The sequence below is a fragment of the Acipenser ruthenus genome, chromosome 5 (genome assembly GCF_902713425.1).
Source record: "Acipenser ruthenus chromosome 5, fAciRut3.2 maternal haplotype, whole genome shotgun sequence".
Taxonomy (NCBI): domain Eukaryota; kingdom Metazoa; phylum Chordata; class Actinopteri; order Acipenseriformes; family Acipenseridae; genus Acipenser; species Acipenser ruthenus.
The window spans coordinates 5,322,168-5,345,889 of NC_081193.1; the positions used below are offsets into that span (position 1 = coordinate 5,322,168).

Here is a 23,722-nt window from a genome sequence, read left to right on the forward strand (position 1 = left end):
CAATCAACATGTTACACATAACTTGGGTTTGCAGTAATTAGCTGCCTGCTCACATACAGGATATTTGTATAGGCCTTTCAGTTATGAGATCGTCTGATTCCCTATGTGAGGTGAGGCCTGTCGCCTGATTCCCGATGTGAGGTGAGGCCTGTGGCCTGATTCCCTATGTGAGGTGAGGCCTGTCGCCTGATTCCCTATGTGAGGTGAGGCCTGTGGCCTGATTCCCTATGTGAGGTGAGGCCTGTCACCTGATTCCCTATGTGAGGTGAGGCCTGTCGCCTGATTCCCTATGTGAGGTGAGGCCTGTGGCCTGATTCCCTATGTGAGGTGAGGCCTGTGGCCTGATTCCCTATGTGAGGTGATGCCTGTGGCCTGATTCCCTATGTGAGGTGAGGCCTGTGGCCTGATTCCCTATGTGAGGTGAGGCCTGTGGCCTGATTCCCTATGTGAGGTGAGGCCTGTGGCCTGATTCCCTATGTGAGGTGATGCCTGTCGCCTGATTCCCTATGTGAGGTGAGGCCTGTCGCCTGATTCCCTATGTGAGGTGAGGCCTGTGGCCTGATTCCCTATGTGAGGTGAGGCCTGTGGCCTGATTCCCTATGTGAGGTGATGCCTGTCGCCTGATTCCCTATGTGAGGTGAGGCCTGTCGCCTGATTCCCTATGTAAGGCGAGGCCTGTCGCCTGATTCCCTATGTGAGGTGAGGCCTGCATACATGTAGCCTTGCTCTGGTCAGTTTACTCTCCCACTCTAGACTGTTATAGAGTAAACCACGGAGTGGAGCGTAAGCTTCACCATTAGGCAGTGATACAGAGTTTACAACAACAACAACTTTGATTTATATATAGCGCCTTATCTCAAGGCGCTTGTGGCAGGGCGATTGCCCTGCACAATGGGAAATTAGTGTTGGTGTAACTTGTATGGGAAAATGAGTTTTTGTGTGTGCTTAAATTATTGTTTACAGACGGGCACTCAGATGAGACATGCTGCCTGCTAGGTTTGGTTGAGAGGAAGGGCAGCGAGTGATTGGTCCTCAATCAGCAGGTGGGCGGGCCTCGACTTCCTGTCCGTCAGCATAAAAACATCTGGTGGGGATAACTCTTAAGAACTTTTTTAAACCTATCAACTGACTGGCAGGTCCTGAAGTCAGCAGGGAGGTCATTCCACAGCACAGGAGCCAGGTGGCTAAAGGAACGACCTCCAAGACCAACCTGTTTCACATCAAGAACAACCAGCAGGCCAGCCTGGGAGGATCTAACGGTACGAACCGGCTGGTAAGGACAAAGTAATTCAGTCAGGTAGCAATTGCTTTGGATGGAAGGCCTGCAAATGGGGAGTTACAATAGTCAAGCCTAGAGGTTACAAATGCATGGATCAAAATCTCAGCATCAGTGAGACAGAAAATGTTGAACAAAGACAATCTTCGTAAATGGAAAAAAAGACAACAGAAAAAATATGTGCCTCAAAAGACATGTGGCATCTAAGTGTACCCCAAGGCTCTTTATAGAAGCTGAAGGCTGCAGTAGATAGTTACCATAAGTAAGCTGAAAAGAAGTGAAAGATTTCAATTGTGTCTTAGAGCCAGTAAGCAGTAGTGTAGTTAAAGGAGTGAAATCATCACAGTGTGTTGCATAAAAAAAACATTGCTGAACAGATCAGACATTGAGGAAACCAGCACCCATAAATATAAGGTTGTGCCTTGAATATAACAAGCGACCAAGCCATTGAGACATGCTGGAACTCAAGGAACATCCTAAAAGTTGAACCATTGACTCAGAGTTGTATAATCTCTATGTCATTCAAAAAGAGGGCTATAATTAACAGTGCTCATAATTCATGTAAACTAGGGGTGGTCAGAATATGAATTGCTAAAGTCAAAACTGAAACCACATTTTGCAAAGCACTGATAGAAAGATTTGCTATAATCCAATGCACAAACCAGATATACTGAACGAAGGATGAAGCTTTGTGGTTTCTTTAGGAGACATTACTGTAAGTCATGTAAACAGACCTGATACACACATGACTATCAAAAGACAGTATATGAAAAGTTTGTTGTTGTTGTTGATGTGTACAGTTTATCTCCAGCATTGTTGGGCTGATGCTAATGCACATCCAGATTGGCATTCTTGTTTTGCTTTGTAAATGACTGTACCATCTTTATCTTAACCAGCTGGCTAGAACTCAAAACAAGATTCCAATCTAATCCTTCTGAGGTTTAGCCGTTCTTAATTGACATGTATTTGAAACGTGGCTCTTGGGGCCTTTAAATCTTTTCCAAACCTCTATTAACAGGCTACAAGTTGATTTATGACTATATTTTAATTACACATTAAAATGTAATTAGCATTTATTATAGGAACACAAACGGATGTCCCTCCAGTATACCAAGTCATGGCCTAAAACCTCAGAGGCCTGCCTCAGAATGCAAGACAAATGAAAGTCCCCTTGAGTCTTTAAAATATTCAGAAGGTACTGCTTACTGTTTTTGTTTCAAATGATTTTTTAATGCTGTTTTTTTTTTTGTTTTTTTTTGTCGAAAACAAAACATTTATGACTTGTATTAATCATTATTTTTTAGCTAAAGGAAAGGTTAGGGTTAGGGTTTAGGGTTTAGGGTTAGGGTTAACATAAAAAAACATGACAAACATAACAACAATGACTCAAACAAACCTAAACTGCTAACAGAACACAATTACTAAACATTTACAGATCATGTGAGCTTAAAAAATTTAAACAATTCTTTAAGTGGGATTCTCTAGGAATATTCCTTCAATCACAATAATTCTAACGAATGTACTGGAGATTCCTGCAACATCTTCCTATTAAATATTTTCTTACCTTTTCTTTTGGGTTTTGAAATTTAACAATCTGTTGCCCCCCCCCCCCCCCCAAAAAAAAAACAGTTTATTCTGCCCCTATATTCATCAGTGAAACCTTATCCTTGAAAACATTTTGCTTGAAGAGGAATTGTAATCAATGAGCAAATTAAAAGTCTTAAAAATAATAATAAATAAAACAACATATTCCTGTTATATATCTTGTTTATCGTATACAGAACACAACCTGTTGTTTGTTCACATTAGCCACAGACTGTTTAAAGTGACAATTAGGCCATACATTAATAATGGGATGCCTAGAATATTGATTCAATTTAAAGATGCTTGTCAAAATTAATAGTAGTTCCATCAGAGATCTATTGGCTAGGGCAAAAGGAGATAACATAATTAATAATCCGATTACCATTTTTATAGAGGTGGTTGAACTTTATAGATGTTATTCGAAGTACTGTACATGCCTCTGAAATATGGGTGAAGATTATTCCATTTTAATTTGTTTCAATATGACCCTAATAGCACTCTGTTTTTCTGATTTTGCTGACCCTATGTGAAATGCTCTGTGTATGACATGGCATGTGGAGGTATGTAATTACATTTTTTTTTTTTTTTTTTAGCAACCATTAGACCGTAAGGAACAATATTAGAATCTAGACGTACTGCTTAAAATCCAACAGGATTGCTCAGGCACTGAATGATACAAGTCATTAAGTTCTAAATGATCTCTGAGATGATTCTACTTTTTAGTTCCATTCCCAACAGCTTTTGACAGTACCATATAACAGTCACACACACACGCACACACACACATATCATATATCAAGCAAAAAAAATCAAAAACCTTTTCTTACAGGAATAGAACTAGTGTCTTGCTAGTTTCATACAGTTAATATTATTAAACAAACAAACAAAAAACATAATGAAATATGGACAGGATGAATTCATAACGGCTATTTTTTTTTTTTTTTTACTATTTTCTTATTTTTTTTTCAGTTTTAATCAGATTCCCTCTATTTAAATACAAATAAAAAATATTTAAATGACTTACCTGTGTTGTCTCTCCTGTGTGGATCTAGATAAAGAACCTGAAAAGAGAAACAGCAAAGGATAATGGTAAATGGTAAGATATTCTCTACAGTCCCTGCTGTGTTTGGTGGGAAGTATTTTTCCCTCCATAATTTAACGGGACCTGGTGCCTGTAGTTTCTCCACCAGTCTGGCTTTAAGTGGTGACATAATGAAAATATATATGACGTAGTATTTGTTGTCTAAGCTTTAATAAACATTGTTCTCTATCGTATGAGTTTTTCTGACTGAAACAGAGAGCGGTGCATTGGCTCTAATACTGGCGTTGGTAGGAAAGCAAAATCGTGACTGAATAGTCTCACCATGCTACAGTGGCCCCTACTAGCCAGGTACCCTGCGAGCTGAAGTAGGCACCTGCAGGGCTGGCCTCTGTTCTCCAGGGGCCGACATCCACTGTCAAGCTGTAAAGAGGCAGTTAGCTTGGCAGTGGGACTGGATGAATCCCATTGATCTTCAGGTGTCCTGAGCTGTTTAGGGGGAGTGAGGAAACATAAGTGGACAGTCTAAATTGGAGGTGAAAAACAGGGGCAAATATTTGGGCACTATGAATTTATATTATATCTTCCAAAAAAAAAAATCTAATTGTGAAGCATTCACATAGTCTCTTAATTGTTCTTTTGATGTTAGAAAACATAAATCAAGTCAATTGTCAGTTCCCTTTGCATTTTTTTTTTCAGTTTAGTCTTCCTCTAGAAATATCTGCACCGAACTACGTCTGAATCAATATAAACTCCATTAGGCACTCCATTGGGGGTGGGCTTCAGCATCAATATGCTTGTCCTGTCTGCTGGCTAGTTTCCTAAGCCATGTACAACTCATTTATCAAGGATGCAGTCCAGATTGTCAGCTGTGAATCCTTCAAGCATATTTTCTTCCATGCAATTTCTCATTTATTTTGGCATTTAAAGGTCATTTTGCGACTTGATAGCGACTTGATTGCACTCAAAATATTACAATCACTGTTGGCTTTTGTTAACTGTTCATTAGCTTTTCGAAGTGTTGGGCATGGCAACTACTCTGGAATCAATTACCAGACTTTCACTTCAAATTGCTGTTGTCATTGTGGTTTCTAGAATCATATTTACATGTTAATCATTAGTTAAAACTATTGTATATTGTAAAAGCATTGAACATGCTGTAAATGATGCCAAATCCATTGTACTTATTAGTATGCCTATAAGGAAGTTGATACACAGGTATTTTCTCCCCGGAGGCTTCTTCCTTGTATTTTGTTTTCTTTTCTCATTTATGTGCTTTTGCTTGATTTGCAAACCCATTATCTTGCTTATTTGATGTCTTGGATACAATTTACTATTCTTTTATAGTGAACAGGTTGCTGGAGAGGGGTAACACTTTTATGTATGGATCTGCTAAGAAATAAATAATATTACATACATAGAAAATGTATTTTAAAAAAAACAAACAAGTGTGAGAATGCCTAATTATCTTATGTTACAGCTATTTCAAAATATGATGGGGTATTAGTTTTAAATTCTCTATTTTCCTCCAGCCAAAGCAGACTCTTTTTTTCCCAGGATGGAGTATGTTCCATTATTATACTTATATAATGCTATACTGAGAAGTTCAGAAAGTACAGGCTATATGTTTTACTGGATTTAAGCAAGCATAATATTGTTCTACCTGACTTTAGATGGTGGCTTGAGATCAGTGGGTGGGGTAATGTAGTTTTGCACCAGTAGTCTTTATACTGTATTGAAATAGCACATTGACCTTAGTATACCAAATCATTTACCAAATGGATCTATACAAACTGGTTACATAAACATCAACAGAGGCTTACAATTAGAACATACTTTACTTGGTACAGGATTTTGTAATTTTTGTAATTTCTGCAGCACAGGTAGATCCTTTCTATGTCTATCTCTCATTATATTAGTAATAAATAAACCCATCAGTTTGGATTGGAAGCCTATAGGTGTAAACCTAATAAAAAAGAAGAGCAACACCATCCCGGTTTTGTCAGCAGGCATTTCCAAGGGGCTTTGTCAGGGCATGCACTAACATTTATTTTAGCAGCTTTTCTATATAGAAATTCCTGAAGAATAAGTACTATTACATGCTGAGATACAGACTGGAACAAAACATTGCATAGTCAGTTATAGGAACAAATGATTTGGCATTGCAGGTCTTTACTTATTAATACTTGTTCTTACAGTTTGTCACAAAATATTTAAATTACAGAAAGTATCACAAGAATCCTACTCTATGCTCTTTCTGTAAAAAACAAAAAACAAAAACAAAAACACTAGTCCAGATAATCAACACATTTTATTAGTAGATGTGGATGTGCCTCAGTCAATAGCCTAATTAGATAACATGTATAATTTAGGAGAATTTGGAATTATACATGTAATGTTTCTTTTCTTTAGAACTTTTATTTTTCATGAAGAATGATGTTTAGAACATTTAAAAAGATAACAGAAAAGCTAATTAAATGTGCTTTTCATAATACTCATAATGTTTAACGTTTTGCTGTACATCATTTCATTTTGCAGACTCAGATAAAGCCCATTTATCCAGCCATGCCTCAAGAGAAGACATTTGAGATTGACATTTGCTCTATATAGCAAGTAGTTTCCAGGAAGTGACATCATTTTCCTGAGATATTGTATTTAAATTGGAATCTGGGGCTGTGAATGCATTATATGAATTTATTCGAAAACAGACATTTTCTCATACTGCTTCGTGAAGTGACTGAAATGAAATTCAGTGGGGCAATTTCTAATCAAATTCCACATTTGAGCCAAGAACCCTCTTCCAATCTTCATGTTTTAGAATAGGGTAATATAGGAGGAAATCAATATTTTCTATTAAGAAGTAACATTTCCCAATCTTTTATGGGGTTGTAAACCTAACTGATATCTTTCTTGATCTAATTGGGAATATGAAAGACTGCTGGCTGGCATTTAAAGTAAGCCTTTCAAATCATGTGAACTTGCCTTGCATAGTGCTGCTGGAGCTATATTTGTACCAGTGTTTGTAAGCTAAAACTTCATTACCAGTCTGTTAAAATGTAGTTGGTATTGCATGCAAGAGATTTAATTTTGATGGAACTTGATTGCAGCCAAAAAAAAACGGATCACGTATTGAGTCTTTTCCATTGTATGTTTAATGTCTAATAAAGTTATGTTAAAGGAGTCCTTTACAATGGATACAGGACTACCTTCTCAGCTGTAAAAGTGTTAACGCAAAGGGCCTCATTTTCTAAGCAGCGGTAATTTGGCCAGAATTGCGGGAGGAAATTGAGATGAGATGTGCATGGAATTTCCCAGTGTCACGCCTTATTTACTTAACTAATTAGAAGCAGAAATACCAGCTGGAAAAATTCTAATTAGCATACAAATTGTGGGTGACAACAGGTATGCTGAAATAATTTAGTATCTATGCGTCCTACAACAATGTGAAGCCTACAACACATCAGCATGGTTTGTTTTGTACTTTATTACATGTAGGATAGACTTAAAAAAAAAAAAAAGCCTGCTAGGTATTCATTTAATTGTACTACTGTACTGTTTAAGCCTATTGTACATATAAGAACATAAGAACATAAGAAAGTTTACAAACGAGAGGAGGCCATTCAGCCCATCTTGCTCGTTTGGTTGTTAGTAGCTTACTGATCCCAGAATCTCATCAAGCAGCTTCTTGAAGGATCCCAGGGTGTCAGCTTCAACAACATTACTGGGGAGTTGGTTCCAGACCCTCACAATTCTCTGTGTAAAAAAGTGCCTCCTATTTTCTGTTCTGAATGCCCCTTTATCTAATCTCCATTTGTGACCCCTGGTCCTTGTTTCTTTTTTCAGGTCAAAGAAGTCCCCTGGGTTGACATTGTCTATACCTTTTAGGATTTTGAATGTTTGAATCAGATCGCCACGTAGTCTTCTTTGTTCAAGACTGAATAGATTCAATTCTTTTAGCCTGTCTGCATATGACATGCCTTTTAAAACCGGGATAATTCTGGTTGCTCTTCTTTGCACTCTTTCTAGAGCAGCAATATCCTTTTTGTAACGAGGTGACCAGAACTGAACACAATATTCTAGGTGAGGTCTTATTAATGCATTGTAGAGTTTTAACATTACTTCCCTTGATTTAAATTCAACACTTCTCACAATATATCCGAGCATCTTGTTAGCCTTTTTTATAGCTTCCCCACATTGTCTAGATGAAGACATTTCTGAGTCAACATAAACTCCTAGGTCTTTTTCATAGTTCCCTTCTTCAATTTCACTATCTCCCATATGATATTTATAATGCACATTTTTAATGCCCGCATGCAATACTTTACACTTTTCTCTATTAAATTCCATTTGCCATGTGTCTGCCCAATTCTGAATGCTGTCTAGATCATTTTGAATGACCTTTGCTGCTTCAACAGTGTTTGCCACTCCTCCTATTTTTGTGTCGTCTGCAAATTTAACGAGTTTACTTACTATACCAGAATCTAAATCATTAATGTAGATTAGGAATAGCAGAGGACCTAATACTGATCCCTGTGGTACACCACTGGTTACCTCACTCCATTTTGAGGTTTCTCCTCTAATCAGTACTTTCTGTTTTCTACCTGTTAACCACTCCCTAATCCATGTGCATGCATTTCCTTGAATCCCTACTGCGTTCAGTTTGAGAATTAATCTTTTATGTGGGACTTTGTCAAAAGCTTTCTGGAAATCTAAATAAACCTATATCTATATTTTTACATAATGTAATGTGTACAGAGAACACATTAATGTTATTTTAATATGCCCTCATATGTATTAAGCTATTCATATTATTATTATTATTATTATTATTATTATTATTATTATTATTATTATTATTATTATTATTTTACTAAAAAACATAAATAGATTGAAAATTAATTAATGTCAAAATAAATAAATATACAAATAACAAAAATACAGATAAATGCGCTTGGGGTCAGCGAACGTAATGCAGAAACAAATTAAAAAGCACTGTTGGGGGGGTACCTATAAGAGTAAAGTCAAATACAAGATACAGGAAGTAGTTATAATTAAGAGCAGTAGTAGAATTCAGCAAGGTATGGAGCAGTTCAGTGCAAGTACAAGCTGATGCAAGTACTTATACAATTGGGTGCCATATAGTCCAGTATAGTCGAGAGTTGTTAGGTTTACAGATGCTGTCTGAACAGGTGTGTCTTGATGAGCTGCCGGAAGTTGGTCAGGGACTGAGCAGTCCTGATATCCATGGGTAGGTCGTTCCACCACTGAGAGGCAAGGATTGAGAAGGAGCGGGCTCTGGAGGCAGGGGAGCGGAGGGGGGTACAGCTAATTTGCCAGGGGTGGAGGAGTGGAGGGGGTGAGAGAGGGTGTAGGGAGAAATTATAGTCTGGAGACAGGAGGGAGCAGAAAGGTCAAGACAGCGATAGGTGAGTACAATAGTTTTTAAGCAGCGATGTAGCGTGCAAGAATTGAGCAAGGGAAAAGACAAGCGAGCAGCAGAGTTTTGGATGAGCTGGAGCAGATGGATGGCAGAGGCAGGGAGGCCGGCCAGGAGGGAGTTGCAGTAGTCAAGGCGGGACAGTACCAGGGCTTGAACTAGGAGCTGTGTGGAGTAGTCGGTGAGGAAGGGGTGAATTCTGCATATGTTGCTGAGGAAGAAGTGACAGGAGCGTGCCAGAGTAGAGATGTGCTGAGAGTAGGAGAGGGAGGGGTTGAGGGTGACACAGAGATTCTTAGTGGATGAGGAGGGAGAGAGGGTTGTGGATTCAAGAGGAATAGAGAAGAGGGATCAGCGGTGGGGGAAGAAGAGGAGGGAAGGAAAGAAAATCTGACTTGGAGAGGTTGAGTTTGAGATGATGTGAGTGCATCCAGGAGGAGATGGCCAAGAGGCAGGCCGAGATACAGGAGGAAACAACAGAGTCAGAGGAGGGAAAGGAGAAGATCTGGGCATCATCAGCATAGAAATGATACGAGAAGCCATCGGAGGAGGGGGCCCAGGGAGTAGGTGTAGAAAACAGGAGGGGTCCCAGGACTGAGCCCTGGGGGACACCTGTCGAAAGAGAGCAAGAGACAGAGGGTGAGCTATGCCAGGACAGCCAATATGTGCGATTAGTGAGGTAGGAGGAGAACCAGGCAAGAGCAGTGCCGGAGTGTCCCAGGTCAACGAGGGATGACAGGAGAATAGAGTGATCGATCGTGTCAAAGGCTGCAGAGAGGTCAAGGAGAATTAGGACAGAGGAGAGGGAGGCGGCACGGGCAGAGAGTAGAGAGTTAGTGACAGAGAGAAGAGCAGTTTCAGTGGAGGGTGCTGGGCAAAAACCAGATTGGAGGGGGTCGAGAAGAGAATGTGTTGACAGGAAAGCAGAGAGCTGGTGATGTACTGCGTGCTCAATGCTTTTAGAGAGGAATGGGAGAAGGGAGATAGGATGGTAGTTCTGGAGGAATGAGGGATCAATTGAGGGTTTTTTAAGATGGGGGTGATGCAGGCTGGTTTGAAGGCAGAGGGGAAACAGCCAGAGAGGAGAGGAGATGAAAAGGAGGTGAGTGGGGTGGGGGTCCAAAACACACATGGTTGGTTTATGGCTGTGAAGCAAGGAGCAAAGATCAGGGTCCGAGAGGGGCGAGAATGAAGGTAGAATAGTAGGGGTTGCAGAGGATGATGGGGAGTGGGTAAGCAGAGGACATGGGGTGGGTGGGGAAGGAAGTGAGGCAGTGAAGAGTTTGAGGATGTCTGCGATTTTGGAGGAGAAGAAGGAGGCAAAGTCATCAGCCGAGATAGAGGAAGCTGTAGAGAACAATGAGGAGGAGGCGACAAGGGGAGGTGATTTCAACAGCATGAAACTCAAAGGTGCTAACACCCCATCCAGAGGGGCGAGGAGAGTGGGAGAGGACATAAAAAGAGGAAAGGGCATCTGGAATTGCAATGTTATCAGGGGAGATCCATACAACTCAAGTCATTGTATTTTATCTTGCTCTTAATTGTATTAATACTTGTACTGTGATTCTTGAAATGTATTTTTTGTTTACGACTGTAAGTCACCCTGGATAAGGGCGTCTGCTAAGAAATAAATAATAATAATAATAATAATAATAATAATAATAATAATAATAATACAGGTTTCAGTGAGAGCTCGGAAGTCAAGAGATAGGTGAGTATTAAAGTTAGACATGGTAGGGAGCAGTAGAGGAAAGGAAGTAGAAATGGCTACAGGAGAAGGTGATGCCGAAAGGGAGGCGAAAACAGACAGGTACAGGAGGAGTGAGAGCATTTAATAATAAAGAGAAAAGAAAAAAGAAAAAAATGTATGCAAACCTGGTCTGGAGTTGGAGCCTTCAGTTCGATGCTTGGATATAAAATTTTGCAGCCGGTCCTTGTTGGCCTGTCCTCATGTAGACTACCACAGTGTAGACTACTGGCCCTTTGGTGGTGAGGCCCTTCTGTGACTACCACTGTGTAGACTACCGGCCCTTTGGTGGTGAGGCCCTTCTGTGACTACCACTGTGTAGACTACCGGCCCTTTGGTGGTAAGGCCCTTCTGTGACTACCACAGTGTAGACTACCGGCCCTTTGGTGGTAAGGCTCTTCTGTGACTACAACAGTGTAGACTACCGGCCCTTTGGTGGTAAGGCTCTTCTGTGACTACAACTGTGTAGACTACCTGCCCTTTGGTGGTAAGGCCCTTCTGTGAGCTGGTGCTGAGTACTGGCGCACTACCTTAGCATCAGTGCTTATATAATGCCCTAGGTGCTGCAGACAATTGGTTGCAAATTATTATAAATCCAGTCAGCTGCACTCTGTGTGAGTTGGTAGATTGTTACACCAACACAACTTGCTCACGTTACAACCTCAACTGGCAATCATTCACGTTATAAATTCAATATTATTTACTTACAGAGCAAACTGATCGGTCGACTGCTAGACTTCTTGCAGTGTAGCTACAGCAGACCTCGACAGTTGCTGGGGTATAAATAGGTCCTAGCTTCAAACAGTTAAAATAACATTAATACTAGAACGACCATGGCGGTCAATTTGACCGTTTTTGGAATTTAAATTGCTCTGTGTGTGTTTAAGATAAGGAGCTGTGCTTTGCTGACTTTTCTTAAATATATGTACTAATTCCCCTGACAAAGAAAGAATTGCGTAGCTGCAAAAATTAGCGAGATAAAATACTGTCATACCTATTTTGACCAGGCGCAGTCAAATTGACCAATACATATTATAACAATGAAATGTTGCTGTTAATGTACATTTAGGTTTTTTATACATGACCTAGCTAAAATCACGCCCCCTTTAATATGTGATTTCTTTGTTTTAGTTCTTAGAGATTTTTTGTGTAATGTTCTCAAAGAGAAATAAGGCTTCAGTTTTTCAGCTCAGTTTGCTTTCATCACAGTCAGCCTTTAAAGTTGTATTTTTATTTAAAATATGCATATAAATAACTACTGTGTCTCTGACAATTCCTACAATAAATACATTATTTCTCATGAATAAACTTTTTCAGCACTATGTCCTGTGCTTCGTATTGTAGCACTTTATTCAAAATGAGCTTGATACACATGAGGCGTAGTTGGTTATTATATTATTGTGTTATTATGATTGTTTAACAATTTAATACAACATATTAACCACACATGTTAAGACTTTGCATCGATAACGCTCCATACTGTATTGTTAATGTTCCATGGTTCATTGCTCACAGTAGAATAATGATAGTCCTGCTCTCAGTGGATATGTGTATCCCACTGTACTGTTATAATATACAGTGAATTGATAAATTGGTAAAAAGACGATTCAGTCACTGTGGAACACCAAAGACCTATTCTGGATTCATACTGCAACAGAGGCAAAAGGTGTCATATCCCATTGCCAACCCACCTGAGCTTCTGCCTCTGCATAAGTTATCTGTGAAACAGTATTATAATTGTTCCATACCTGCCATTTGTAAAACTTAATGCACCCGGTCTTAACCCCCAAATGAAATCTTCTTCCTCACCATTCCTCAGAATTAGTAGTCTCATTAATGCTGTTACCTTGGGATCGGTCATGATAAATAGCACAGTGCCTAGTCAATTACAGCTATGGGATTGTTTTTCCTGTGCTGTGCCACAGCATTATGCATTTGCCCCCCCCCCAATCTGATTGCTTTAGATATGCCTCGGAACAGGACTATGTCAACACACTGTTCTTTTCTTAACTGCCTAGATGCGTATCAGGTATATGACACACAAGGCTACAAATTCTACATCTTATTTTCCAGTGATTCTTCATTGTCTTAGGGATCTGCTCCACACCCCTGTATATTTGAACAGGGCACTCTTCTTTAGGTTAACCAATAGGCTGACCAATAAGTCTGTGTATTTTTGATGGCCAGTAATGTTCACGTTTCAAATGTTCAGCTGTACACCTAAGTAGGGCAGAAACATGAGCTTTCTCTGTCATGCTCTGAAACAGCAGCATACAGTAATAATAACAATGCCATTATTAGACACATCATGTCCATCATTACCTGCACAAAAGCTAAATTATCAATGATGCACTAGTACAAATCATATTACTCATACTTTTGTTTCCTGCTGGTTGTTGGTAAGCATCTGTCATTGTGGTCTGGAGTTGTTTTCCTGGAGTACAGGCCATCTGGTAGCAAAGATAATATTGCTGTGCTTGCCTATTGAACCTCTGAATAAGTAGATGAGCAGAGTGGTTTGTGTGGTCCCAATATTGGTGAAAGGTGTAGGTCTGGAAACAATTGTACCTGGAACTGGGTTATATATAAAATCCCATTCTGTGAAAACTTTTCTAGGATTAATAGCTGCTGATTTTCTTTTATAAAAATGCCCTTGAACACATGTGGATGTCTATTAAAAATAATAGAAAGGTGTGAAAAGATTTAGCGTAAGAGAAATGAACACATGCATTCAGTGCATCAAAGGAGTTGAAACAGTCCTTATGCAAAAAAGTGTAACTCTTGAATGAATAGCCATACTGTGCCTACTGTCTCTGTTCAATGATAAATCATTCTTGGGTTTCTTAGTCTATTGCATCGACTTCATATTTTTGCGATGTTCCCAATGATTGTTATAGTTGTAAAAGAGCAAAATACACAATGATTTAGTAAATGTACATGTTTTGTTTTGAATTAAAACTTTTTTTTTTCGACAGTCTTTGTTTTGTCCTAAAATAATTTATTTTCAGTAGCAGAACATTATACTAGCAGAAAGGATAATGGTGATTAAATCACACTGCTGGCAACTATCAGATAGAAACAGACAGTAGAGGTCAAAATGACTCCACTATCCTTCTAAGATTTTTTGATTGTTCTAGTGTTAATCGGGGGAAGCCTCATTTTTGTAATAAGCACATAATAAATATATATATATATATATAGGCAGTTTGTTTTCTGTAGAGATAGTATTATATTTTCAAAAATATATTTACAGTCTATTACAAAGGTTACAAAGCAAAAATGTCTATGCAAACAAGAAATGAACTGAGAATATGATACTGTTAAAAAAGAAAAAAAAAAAAAACTTGGCCAGTGAAAATAATCAAATATTCTAATCCAACACAAATAAATAATACATTGACAAAATATAACACTGTACAACACACAACAAAAACAGCAATAAACAGCAATAAACAAAACAAGTAACCGATAGCCGTCTTTGGTCCTAAATGAGAGTAACTATGTACACCTGAAAATACATGGGTGAAGATAATCTGCAAGTGAGATAGAAAAATATAGTGCATTTCCAATGTATTCAGAGCTCACTACAGAGAAATGTGTGTACAAAAATGACAATATAAATAAAATGTACAAGTTTTACACAGGAACATTTACACATTTCCCTTTGATCCCGAAGGTCTTTCTGACACACTAAATTCTAAATTCTTTGGAATCATCAGCCACTCTTCAAGGGGGCAGTCCACCATGTTCTATATTTAGCTTTTACTTGTGCTCAAAATACACCATTATTGATCTCAATTTAATAAGTCTGTGAGGTTAAACATCAGATTTGGGGTCAATTCCATTTTTTCAATTCCAATTCAGATTCCTATTCCAATCATTTTACAACAAAGGCTTTATTGAGCAAACAAATACAGTATACAACTTAATGAACTTGTCAGGTAACCTGATGAAGCCAATGGCATAAACCCCAGTAAAGACTATGCCTTAAAACGTATAAAAGGGAACTGGGAACTGGGGTTGGAAATGGAATTGGAATTGAAAAAATTGAATTGACCCCAACTCTGTAAATAAACATAAAAAGTGCCCATTTAAGGTAAAAACCTTTTTTTAAAGATATACATTTAAAAAAAGATTAATTAATTTGTTATACAGATAATGAATGTGTTATTTCTGAATGATCTAAACAGACCTACCACCACTTAAGTTTGCATACCTGCTCTGCCACACACCTCTTTCCACCATATTTTGGGAGTTTAATAAGTAACCACCAGATGGACTGATTAAAACACAGCCATATTTAGATCATTAAAATGTACCCTGTGATCTTTTGTTGGAAGTAATGAATATAATTTTGACTACGTATTTAAGTGAGTAATGCAGTTTTACATGTGGTACACTATGGACAAACTGTGACTGAATACAGGGTGGGGCTTATTATTCTGATTTCTCTTGTGAAAATGGTTCCTTTATTCGCTACAGGTCAGACCAAATGCTGAAATACGTAAAAGGATGAAGTATTTGCATTCAATAGTGGGCACTGAGATTAGAAACAGGTGGTAAAGGGACAAACAATAGAACCGAATGTTTTGTCACACGACAAGGCCAAGCCACATATGATACTTATGGTTTTAGACAAATCTTCAACATGTGAACATTTTGGAGCAGCCCCTTTTTAAAATCCTATTATAAATCCTTGTCTTTACAATATACTGCAATCTGCAGCATGCCTAAGAAAGCAATGATAAAACATTCATTCCTTGTATAAATGGGAACAAATGGCACCAGTAACTGGCTGACAGCATGAGATTACAGAACACGTGTTTCATCATAGAGCCCTGTTAAACCAATAAACATCAGAAAGAACAAAAAGGATACGTTATAATTTTAATGGGTCGGAAAATCTGATAATGCAAAACAACTCTGTGACCACCAGCTGCTTCAATAACTCACAAATTCTCTCTCTTTCTGTTTTTATCACACCAGTGACTGAAGTTTTCCAAAGTATGGTCAGAACACTAAAGCACATCTATGAAACATAGAACGTTGACATTCTGAAAGATGCCATGTTCCATCAGGAGTAATTATTGCTTAAGTAAAATCATTGCAACTTTTAAGAAAGATATAACTGCAAACACATATAATAAAAAAGATTACCAGTACACTACGGTTATCCCTACAGGACAGAAATTTCAAAGTATGATTACGTACCTTTAATTGCTAAGCTTACGGAGGTCTATCTGCGAGCTTTATTCATGTTCCAGAATACAAAGTTTAAACCTTCAAAATATACTTTGATCAATTATTTAAAATATTGCAAGCAGTAAACATTATAAACAATTTGAAATAAATGAATCCCAGGCTCACTCAGACTGATTTAGTAACTCCACACTGCTACTGACTGGAAATTCATTAATATTGTCTCTGCTTCATCACACATTGGTAATTGTTCCTAATTACACCTGCTTGAAAACATTTTTAAAAAGACATTTCAAGATCACTGATTGCCTTTCCCTTTACCCTGTTCTCCGCTAATAAAAAAGGAAAATAATACACCACACATGAGCATAGTGTTTGGGATAAACTAACATAACTTTAACGAATACTGAATCAACCACTCCAAGGAATAATTATTCTATAAAGATAATTATTTTTCAGGAAATAGTTATCCAGAATAATGAGGAAAAATGCTTTACATATTTTAATGAGCAAAAAGGAGGAAGGTACAACCCCCCCCCCCCCCCCCCCCGACATTCTCAGTCACTCTATAATACACAGTTAAGAGTTCCTCAGAGGTTTCAGAGGTTTTGTATGTGCCAGGTAGTATTTCTTGACATCTTCTTAGCTGCTGATAATGGACCCTGCGTTAGCTCCTCCCACCTCTGGAAGGCGGCACTAAGGAATAAGGAATGTGTTTATCCCATGAGTCTTGATGCAAGAAGCAGCGCATTCAATGATTATCCTTAGTAAACGTCTCATTGTAGTTTGTAGAAGCCTGTTGCCTCCTAACTGGAGGAAGTGTTGCTTGTCACACCTGGACACCGGTGCCATGTAAGTGCAGCATCTGTGCTCTCATAGTCTGTATGCTGCTCATTATTTTCTTCTGATGGCCCACTAATGTGATCCCTAAGCTCAACACGTCCCTGGAAAAGACAGAATTACTTGTTACAAACAACAGCAACAGACTTAGGAAACCGTAAAGTGAGACAGAAAGATAGATATATTCATTTCCTCTCTCTCTCTCTCTCTCTCTCTCTCTCTCTCTCTCTCTCTCTCTCTCTCTCTCTTTCTAGAGACAGAGAGAAAGAGAGAGAATCTTTATATCACTTTACATAAAACGTATATATACAATTTACACCTTTATATGTGGCAATGTTGTACTGCAGTGTTTCAGATTCTCTGTAAAATAACACAACAGCCACTTACTTTTTGGACACAACAGCCAAATACCTTTTGGACTGTACACTGGTTCAGTATGACTGGATGAAACAATTCAACACAGTGTGTGTCAATTCAACGCAGTGTGGAGTAGTGGTTAGGGCTCTGGACTCCTAACCAGAGGGTCATGGGTTCAATCCCCAGTGAGGGACACTGCTGTTGTACCCTTGAGCAAGGTACTTTACCTAGATTGCTCCAGTAAAAACCCAACTGTTTAAATGGGTAATTGTATGTAAAAATAATGTGATATCTTGTAATAATTGTAAGTCGCCCTGGATAAGGGCGTCTGCTAAGAAATAAATAAATAATAATAATAATAATAAGAATAAGCAAACACTATAAATGGGTGTAATAAAGGAGGTATTGGCCAATGCAAGAGTAAATATCAAAAGATTTTTCAATCAATACACATTCAAGCCTCAGTAGTATTTCAGCTCGCTTCTGCAGTATGTACACAGCAGATACGCTCTATAAACACACACACACACAGAGACACACCATTCAATGACATAATGAAACAAACTTACTCAATAGTCATCCTGGCCACTGATTCCAATGAGCTGTACCCTGCTGCTGTGAAGTTATCATTGTACCTTTCCATCTTGATTGCTTCCAACCAGTCTCCCACTGAGCGGAAAGTAGTGAAATCTGGAGTGTTCTGATCTAAAAGTGGGCTAATTGGTCTGCAGAACAAACAAACGTCAAATAAAAATGTTAGTACATTACATCTGACACACAAAAATCATCTGGAATGAAAGCGCAAGGTATTGCTATACTCTAGCTACTGTTGAAATCCAAGGTTGTGAGCAATTAGCACAAAGAGTCAAACAGCTGGTACTATAATCCTCTTGCCCTGTATTTATAGAAAATTAAAATAATACATGGATTTTACCCTTTTTTGATAAAAGGTACTGCATTTTGTTCCAGCACCTAAAATTAGATCTAATGCGTCAAAAGCAGTTTTAAAAAACTTTGTATAGCTGCCCTTAGAGGAGGGCTGGATTTTCTGAAATGGAGACCTGTGAAGAGGCTGTGGTTCAGCTAAGGCCCAGTTGAAATGTCCCACCTTGTTCTGATAGTAAATAGATTTTGATTTGAAACATGTCCCAGTGGGGTTCTCTGTGCTAGGAGGATCACATTAATGTAACAGGCTTTTCTGTATTGAGTCACGTAATATATCTATTAGTTAGAGCCAGGCAAGAAGAGCCCTTCACCACACCCTCAAATAAATTATATGCATTGTTAAATACATTTACAATTTAGTCATTTTGATATGTAACATATCAATTGCTATATATATATAAATACATGGATGAAGGCTATATTTTCATCCTGAGCCATTCGAATAAAAAGGCATAATACCACAGTAGTGACGTCAGAAAGTGATAATTCCTCTAGAGGAAAATATACTCGAATTTTGACCCATTCGACTCCTTGAGACCATCACTTTCAATTCAAACAAAGAATGTCCCGTTTTCAATCACTCGACAACACACACAGTACAGAAATGTTCATTAATGACCAACAAAATGAGAATACGTTAAAAATAATGATGTAAAGCTGGTACATTCGTATCTCAGAGAAACTGGAGAGGAACGGGAAATTAAAACAAGGTAAAGGCAATCATCCAGATAAAGCTGAAGCACTAACAGATAACGACAGAGAATGTCTGTACAGCACTGAAACACGACATTTAAAAGAACCCAACTGTACTGCTGAACCTCGTCTTCTTTAATATTAGCATCACAGGGGTATCCATGTATTATTAAAAATAATAGATGGGCCTCTTCAGTGAGTTACAGGAAAACAATTCAATCTCAGGTTTCTGTGACAGTCACAGAAACACTAGATGAAATTATTTTTGTCTAACTCACTGAAGCTCATATATATATATATATATATATATATATATATATATATATATATATATATATATATATATATATATATATACACTGTAAAACTTCAAATAATTGCCTGTCTCCAATAAGCGGCGAGTCTGCTGGCAAATATTGTAAATAAACGCCAGGTTTCTATTAAATGCTGGGTCTCTGTCATTGCCATTGAAGCTGAGGAAGATGAGCTTGAACGTAATGAAGTGACAGCGATGAAAGTGACTCTCAGGATTAATAAATAATAAAAATAGAAAATGTATTTTCAGGTAGGCCAACATGTAATGCATATTTGTTTAATGCAGTTATTACGTTATTACAATTTTTGATAATTTTAAGCGTGCTGAAAGTAGGCCAGATATAAACCTTTTGGTGTATTTTAACATGTTTTGCTGTATTAACAAGTTTGTTGTGTACAAGTTTGAGATTAAACAATACATTATTTTTGATAATGATACTTATTGCTTTTATTGTTCATTTTAAAAAACATTTTAGATGTTTGTATTATTATTATTATTATTATTATTATTATTATTATTATTATTATTATTATTATTATTATTATTAACAACAATGTTAGATCTAATTCCATTTTTAAATATACTGAGCATCAAAAGAAACTTATCACTTATATTTGAGCATCAAAAGAAACGTATCACTTATATTTGGATAAAATTCACTAGATGAGTTTGAAAAATGACAAACTCTGTTTTAGAGCAGGTGCAGTGACTTTTTATTGTGCTGATTTAACAATTGACATCACAAAGAAGCTGCAAAATGATCTGTCGATCTTGGGCAGGTGTTGTGACTCTTGGTCTCCCAGTTCGTGGCCTGTCATTGACAGAGTTTGTCTGGTTATACCGTTTCGCCAGGTTTGAAATTGCTGGCTGTGAGCACCCAAGACGGCGAGCCACAGTGCGCTGCCCCAGTCCAGCCTCCATGTGGCAGTCTGGCTCGCAGTGGTGAGGGTGATGACGTCACGGACCAGGAAGTAACTGAATCACAAACAGTGGATGGGCGGGTGAAGCTGAGTGCAGTAGCACTCAGCGTATTTATTAACAAACAAAATATTAAACAAACCAACAAAACACAAAACAAAAGGGCACGAGGGCCAAACGAATGAACAAACAAACAAACAAGTAAGTGATGTGCTGGGTAATCCAGCACGTTTTAGCAATTGTTTTTCAAATGTGGCTTTCTCTCTCCGCTCTCCCGTACTCTCCTCTACACTCTCAACCTCAAATGCAGAGAGCTGCAGGTTTATATACTCTGGCCGAGGGATTAACTAGTTGGTAATTATCTTATTATCCCTCGGCCAGAGTCTGCACGCGTTTGGTAAGGATGCATGACTGTCAGCTAGTTAAATAATCAGTAGCTGATCAGCCATGCATCCTCACGGGGTTTTTAAATATAATAATAAAAGACGCGGCGCTTTTACCCACGCCGCTAACAAAAATACAAATAATAATAAATAGGGGCGGGACACTCCGCCACACTCCAACATGCTGATTGCACGAAGGCGCTGCTCTCTTGACTGACGTGGCATTTTTTTTTTCTGTGATTTTCTTTATTGCTTTTATTCAAGCTTACAATTCAACAGCTGAAATCACTCCATATCCTGTGTCCAATCAACTGCCTCGCTAATTAGATGATTAAGTGCATATACTTCAGTCATAGTCACTCAAGCGTGTCTTGGTCAAGGATGAATGATCGAGTGATTAAAAAGAAACCAAAAACATTTCGTCAATGTCCAACATTTATATACTTTTTTTTCCAAAAATAAATGTGTTATAATAGTGATATGTTTCTTTTGATGCTTGGTATACAAATTCGTACTTCTGCTTGTTCATTTTCAAATGTTTTGCATACTGTATCCTTGTTAACCAGTGCATATAAAAATACTGTAAAAATACTTTCGCTTCATACTTCAGGGTGTACAATACAATGTAATTTTGTTATAAAACAAACCTGCTACTTAGTTCCCACTGACACAACTTTAACAAAGTTGCTGGAATGTTTAAATTTAGTTATGATGTTGCTACAAGGTTGTGTGTTAGCAGCTTCTCAATGACCACATGAAGCATGTGAAGCTAGAGATCTAATATAAATGCTGATCTCAAATAATCACCGGTCTCCAATATGCACCCGGTCTGCTGGTAAATATTGTAAATAAACGCCAGAGGCGTTTAATTGAAGTTTTATGGTATATATAAAATGGAATGTTCAGATGCTGCACAATGATTGGTTGTTGAGGACTTTTAATGGTGCAGATATATAGCACAATGCAGGGCAGAACTTATTTAAGTACAGTTCGATTAATAAATGAACAATACACGCCATATTAAACTCGCAATAAATATACACATTGTTGTGAGAGGTCTTTTAAAGATTTTCAAAATGAGAGACATCCCTTTCTTCACATTTGATCTTTTCAGATTCATGACAGTAGACAAGTGTCTAGAATTACAAGAAAAACCTCAGCTGATCTAACAAGTCAACAACTTAATGAAAACAAAGAAAACAAAAATACAGCCTCATGTTAATGCAACACAATGCACACCCTGTCGTGTGTTATCCCTTATATATATATATATATATATATATATATATATATATATATATATATATTAGCTCAAAGAGCCAGCTGCCCAACGTTTCGATATGTTGTACATATCTTTCTCAAGGGAGCCTGTGTTTGAATCAAAACATTGGAGGTATATATATATATATATATATACATACATACAGTGCCTTGCATAAGTATTCACCCCCCTTGGACTTTTCCACATTTTGTAGTGTTACAACCTGGAATTAAAATGGATTTAATTATGATTTTTTGTCACTGATCTACACAAAATAGTCCATAATGTCGAAGTGGGGAAAAAAATCTACATATTTTTCAAAATTATTTACAAATAAAAAACTGAAACATCTTGATTGCATAAGTATTCACCCCCTTTGCTGTGACACCCCTAAATAAGCTCTGGTGCAACCAATTGCCTTCAGAAGTCACATAATTAGTTGAATGGAGTCCACCTGTGTGCAATTAAAGTGTCACATGATCTCAGATTAAATACACCTGTTTCTGGAAGGCCCCAGAGTTTGTTAGAGAGCATATCTAAACAAATAGCATCATGAAGACCAAGGAGCTATCAAAACAAGTTCGGGATAAAGTTCTGGAGAAGTACCAATCAGGGTTGGGTTATAAAAAAATATCCCAAACTTTGAACATCCCCCGGAGCACCGTTAAATCCATTATTAAAAAATGGAAAGAATATGGCACAACCGCGACTCTGCCTAGAGAAGGCCGTCCACCAAAACTCAGTGACCAGGTAAGGAGGGCATTAGTCAGAGAAGCAACCAAGAGGCCAATGGTAACTCTGAAGGAGCTGGAGAGAGCCACAGCTGAGATGGTAGAAACTGTCCATGGGACAAGTATAACCCGGGCGCTCCACAAAGCTGGGCTTTACGGAAGAGTGGCGAGAAGAAAGCCATTGCTGAAAAAAACCCATATCAAATCCTGTTTGGATTTTGCCAAAAGGCATGTGGGAGACACAGCAAACATGTGGAAAAAGGTTCTGTGGTCTGATGAGACCAAAATTTAACTTTTTGGCCTTAGCGCAAAACGCTATGTGTGGCGCAAAGCCAACACTGCTCATCACCCTGAGAACACCATCCCCACGGTGAAGCATGGTGGTGGCAGCATCATGTTATGGGGATGCTTTTCATTGGCAGGGACTGGGAAACTGGTCAGGATTGAGGGCAAGATGGATGGAGCCAAATACAGGGAAATTCTAGAGGAAAACCTGTTTCAGTCTGCAAGAGACCTGGGACTGGGGCAGAGGTTCACCTTCCAGTAGGACAATGACCCTAAACACACAGCCATTGCTGTTCACCAACGGTCCCCATCCAACTTGACAGAGCTTGAGCAATTTTGCCAAGAAGAATGGGCAAAAATTGCAGGATCCAGATGTGCAAAGCTGGTAGAGACTTACCCAAAAAGACTCACAGCTATAATTGCTGCCAAAGGTGCTTCTACCAAGTATTGACTCAGGGGGGTGAATACTTATGCAACCAACAAATGTCTTTTTTTTTGTTTAATTAACTTTTGTGTCACAATAAAAAATATTTTGCACCTTCAAAGTGTTAAGTATGTTGTGTAAATCAAATGGTAAAAATCCCAATTAAATCCATTTTAATTCCAGGTTGTAACACTACAACATGTGGAAAAGTCCAAGGGGGGTGAATACTCTTTGAGCTAAAATATATATATATATATACACCTCCAAGCGTTTCCTAGTTCCAACAC

At 38.2% G+C, this 23,722-nt stretch overlaps 1 protein-coding gene across 1 annotated transcript in view; it reads right to left on the reverse strand.

The window, feature by feature from the left end:
• Positions 1-14,432: 14,432 nt before the first annotated feature.
• LOC117403006 (ephrin type-A receptor 7-like) overlaps positions 14,433-23,722 on the reverse strand; it is an 84,155-nt gene continuing 74,865 nt past the window's right edge. Inside the window, exons 16-17 of the mRNA XM_034004814.3 lie at positions 18,049-18,204; positions 14,433-17,226 (exon numbers count right to left, since the gene is read on the reverse strand). Coding sequence (XP_033860705.1) covers positions 17,112-17,226; positions 18,049-18,204 — 271 coding nt within the window. The 3' untranslated portion in view covers positions 14,433-17,111. The remainder of the gene's footprint in view (positions 17,227-18,048; positions 18,205-23,722) is intronic.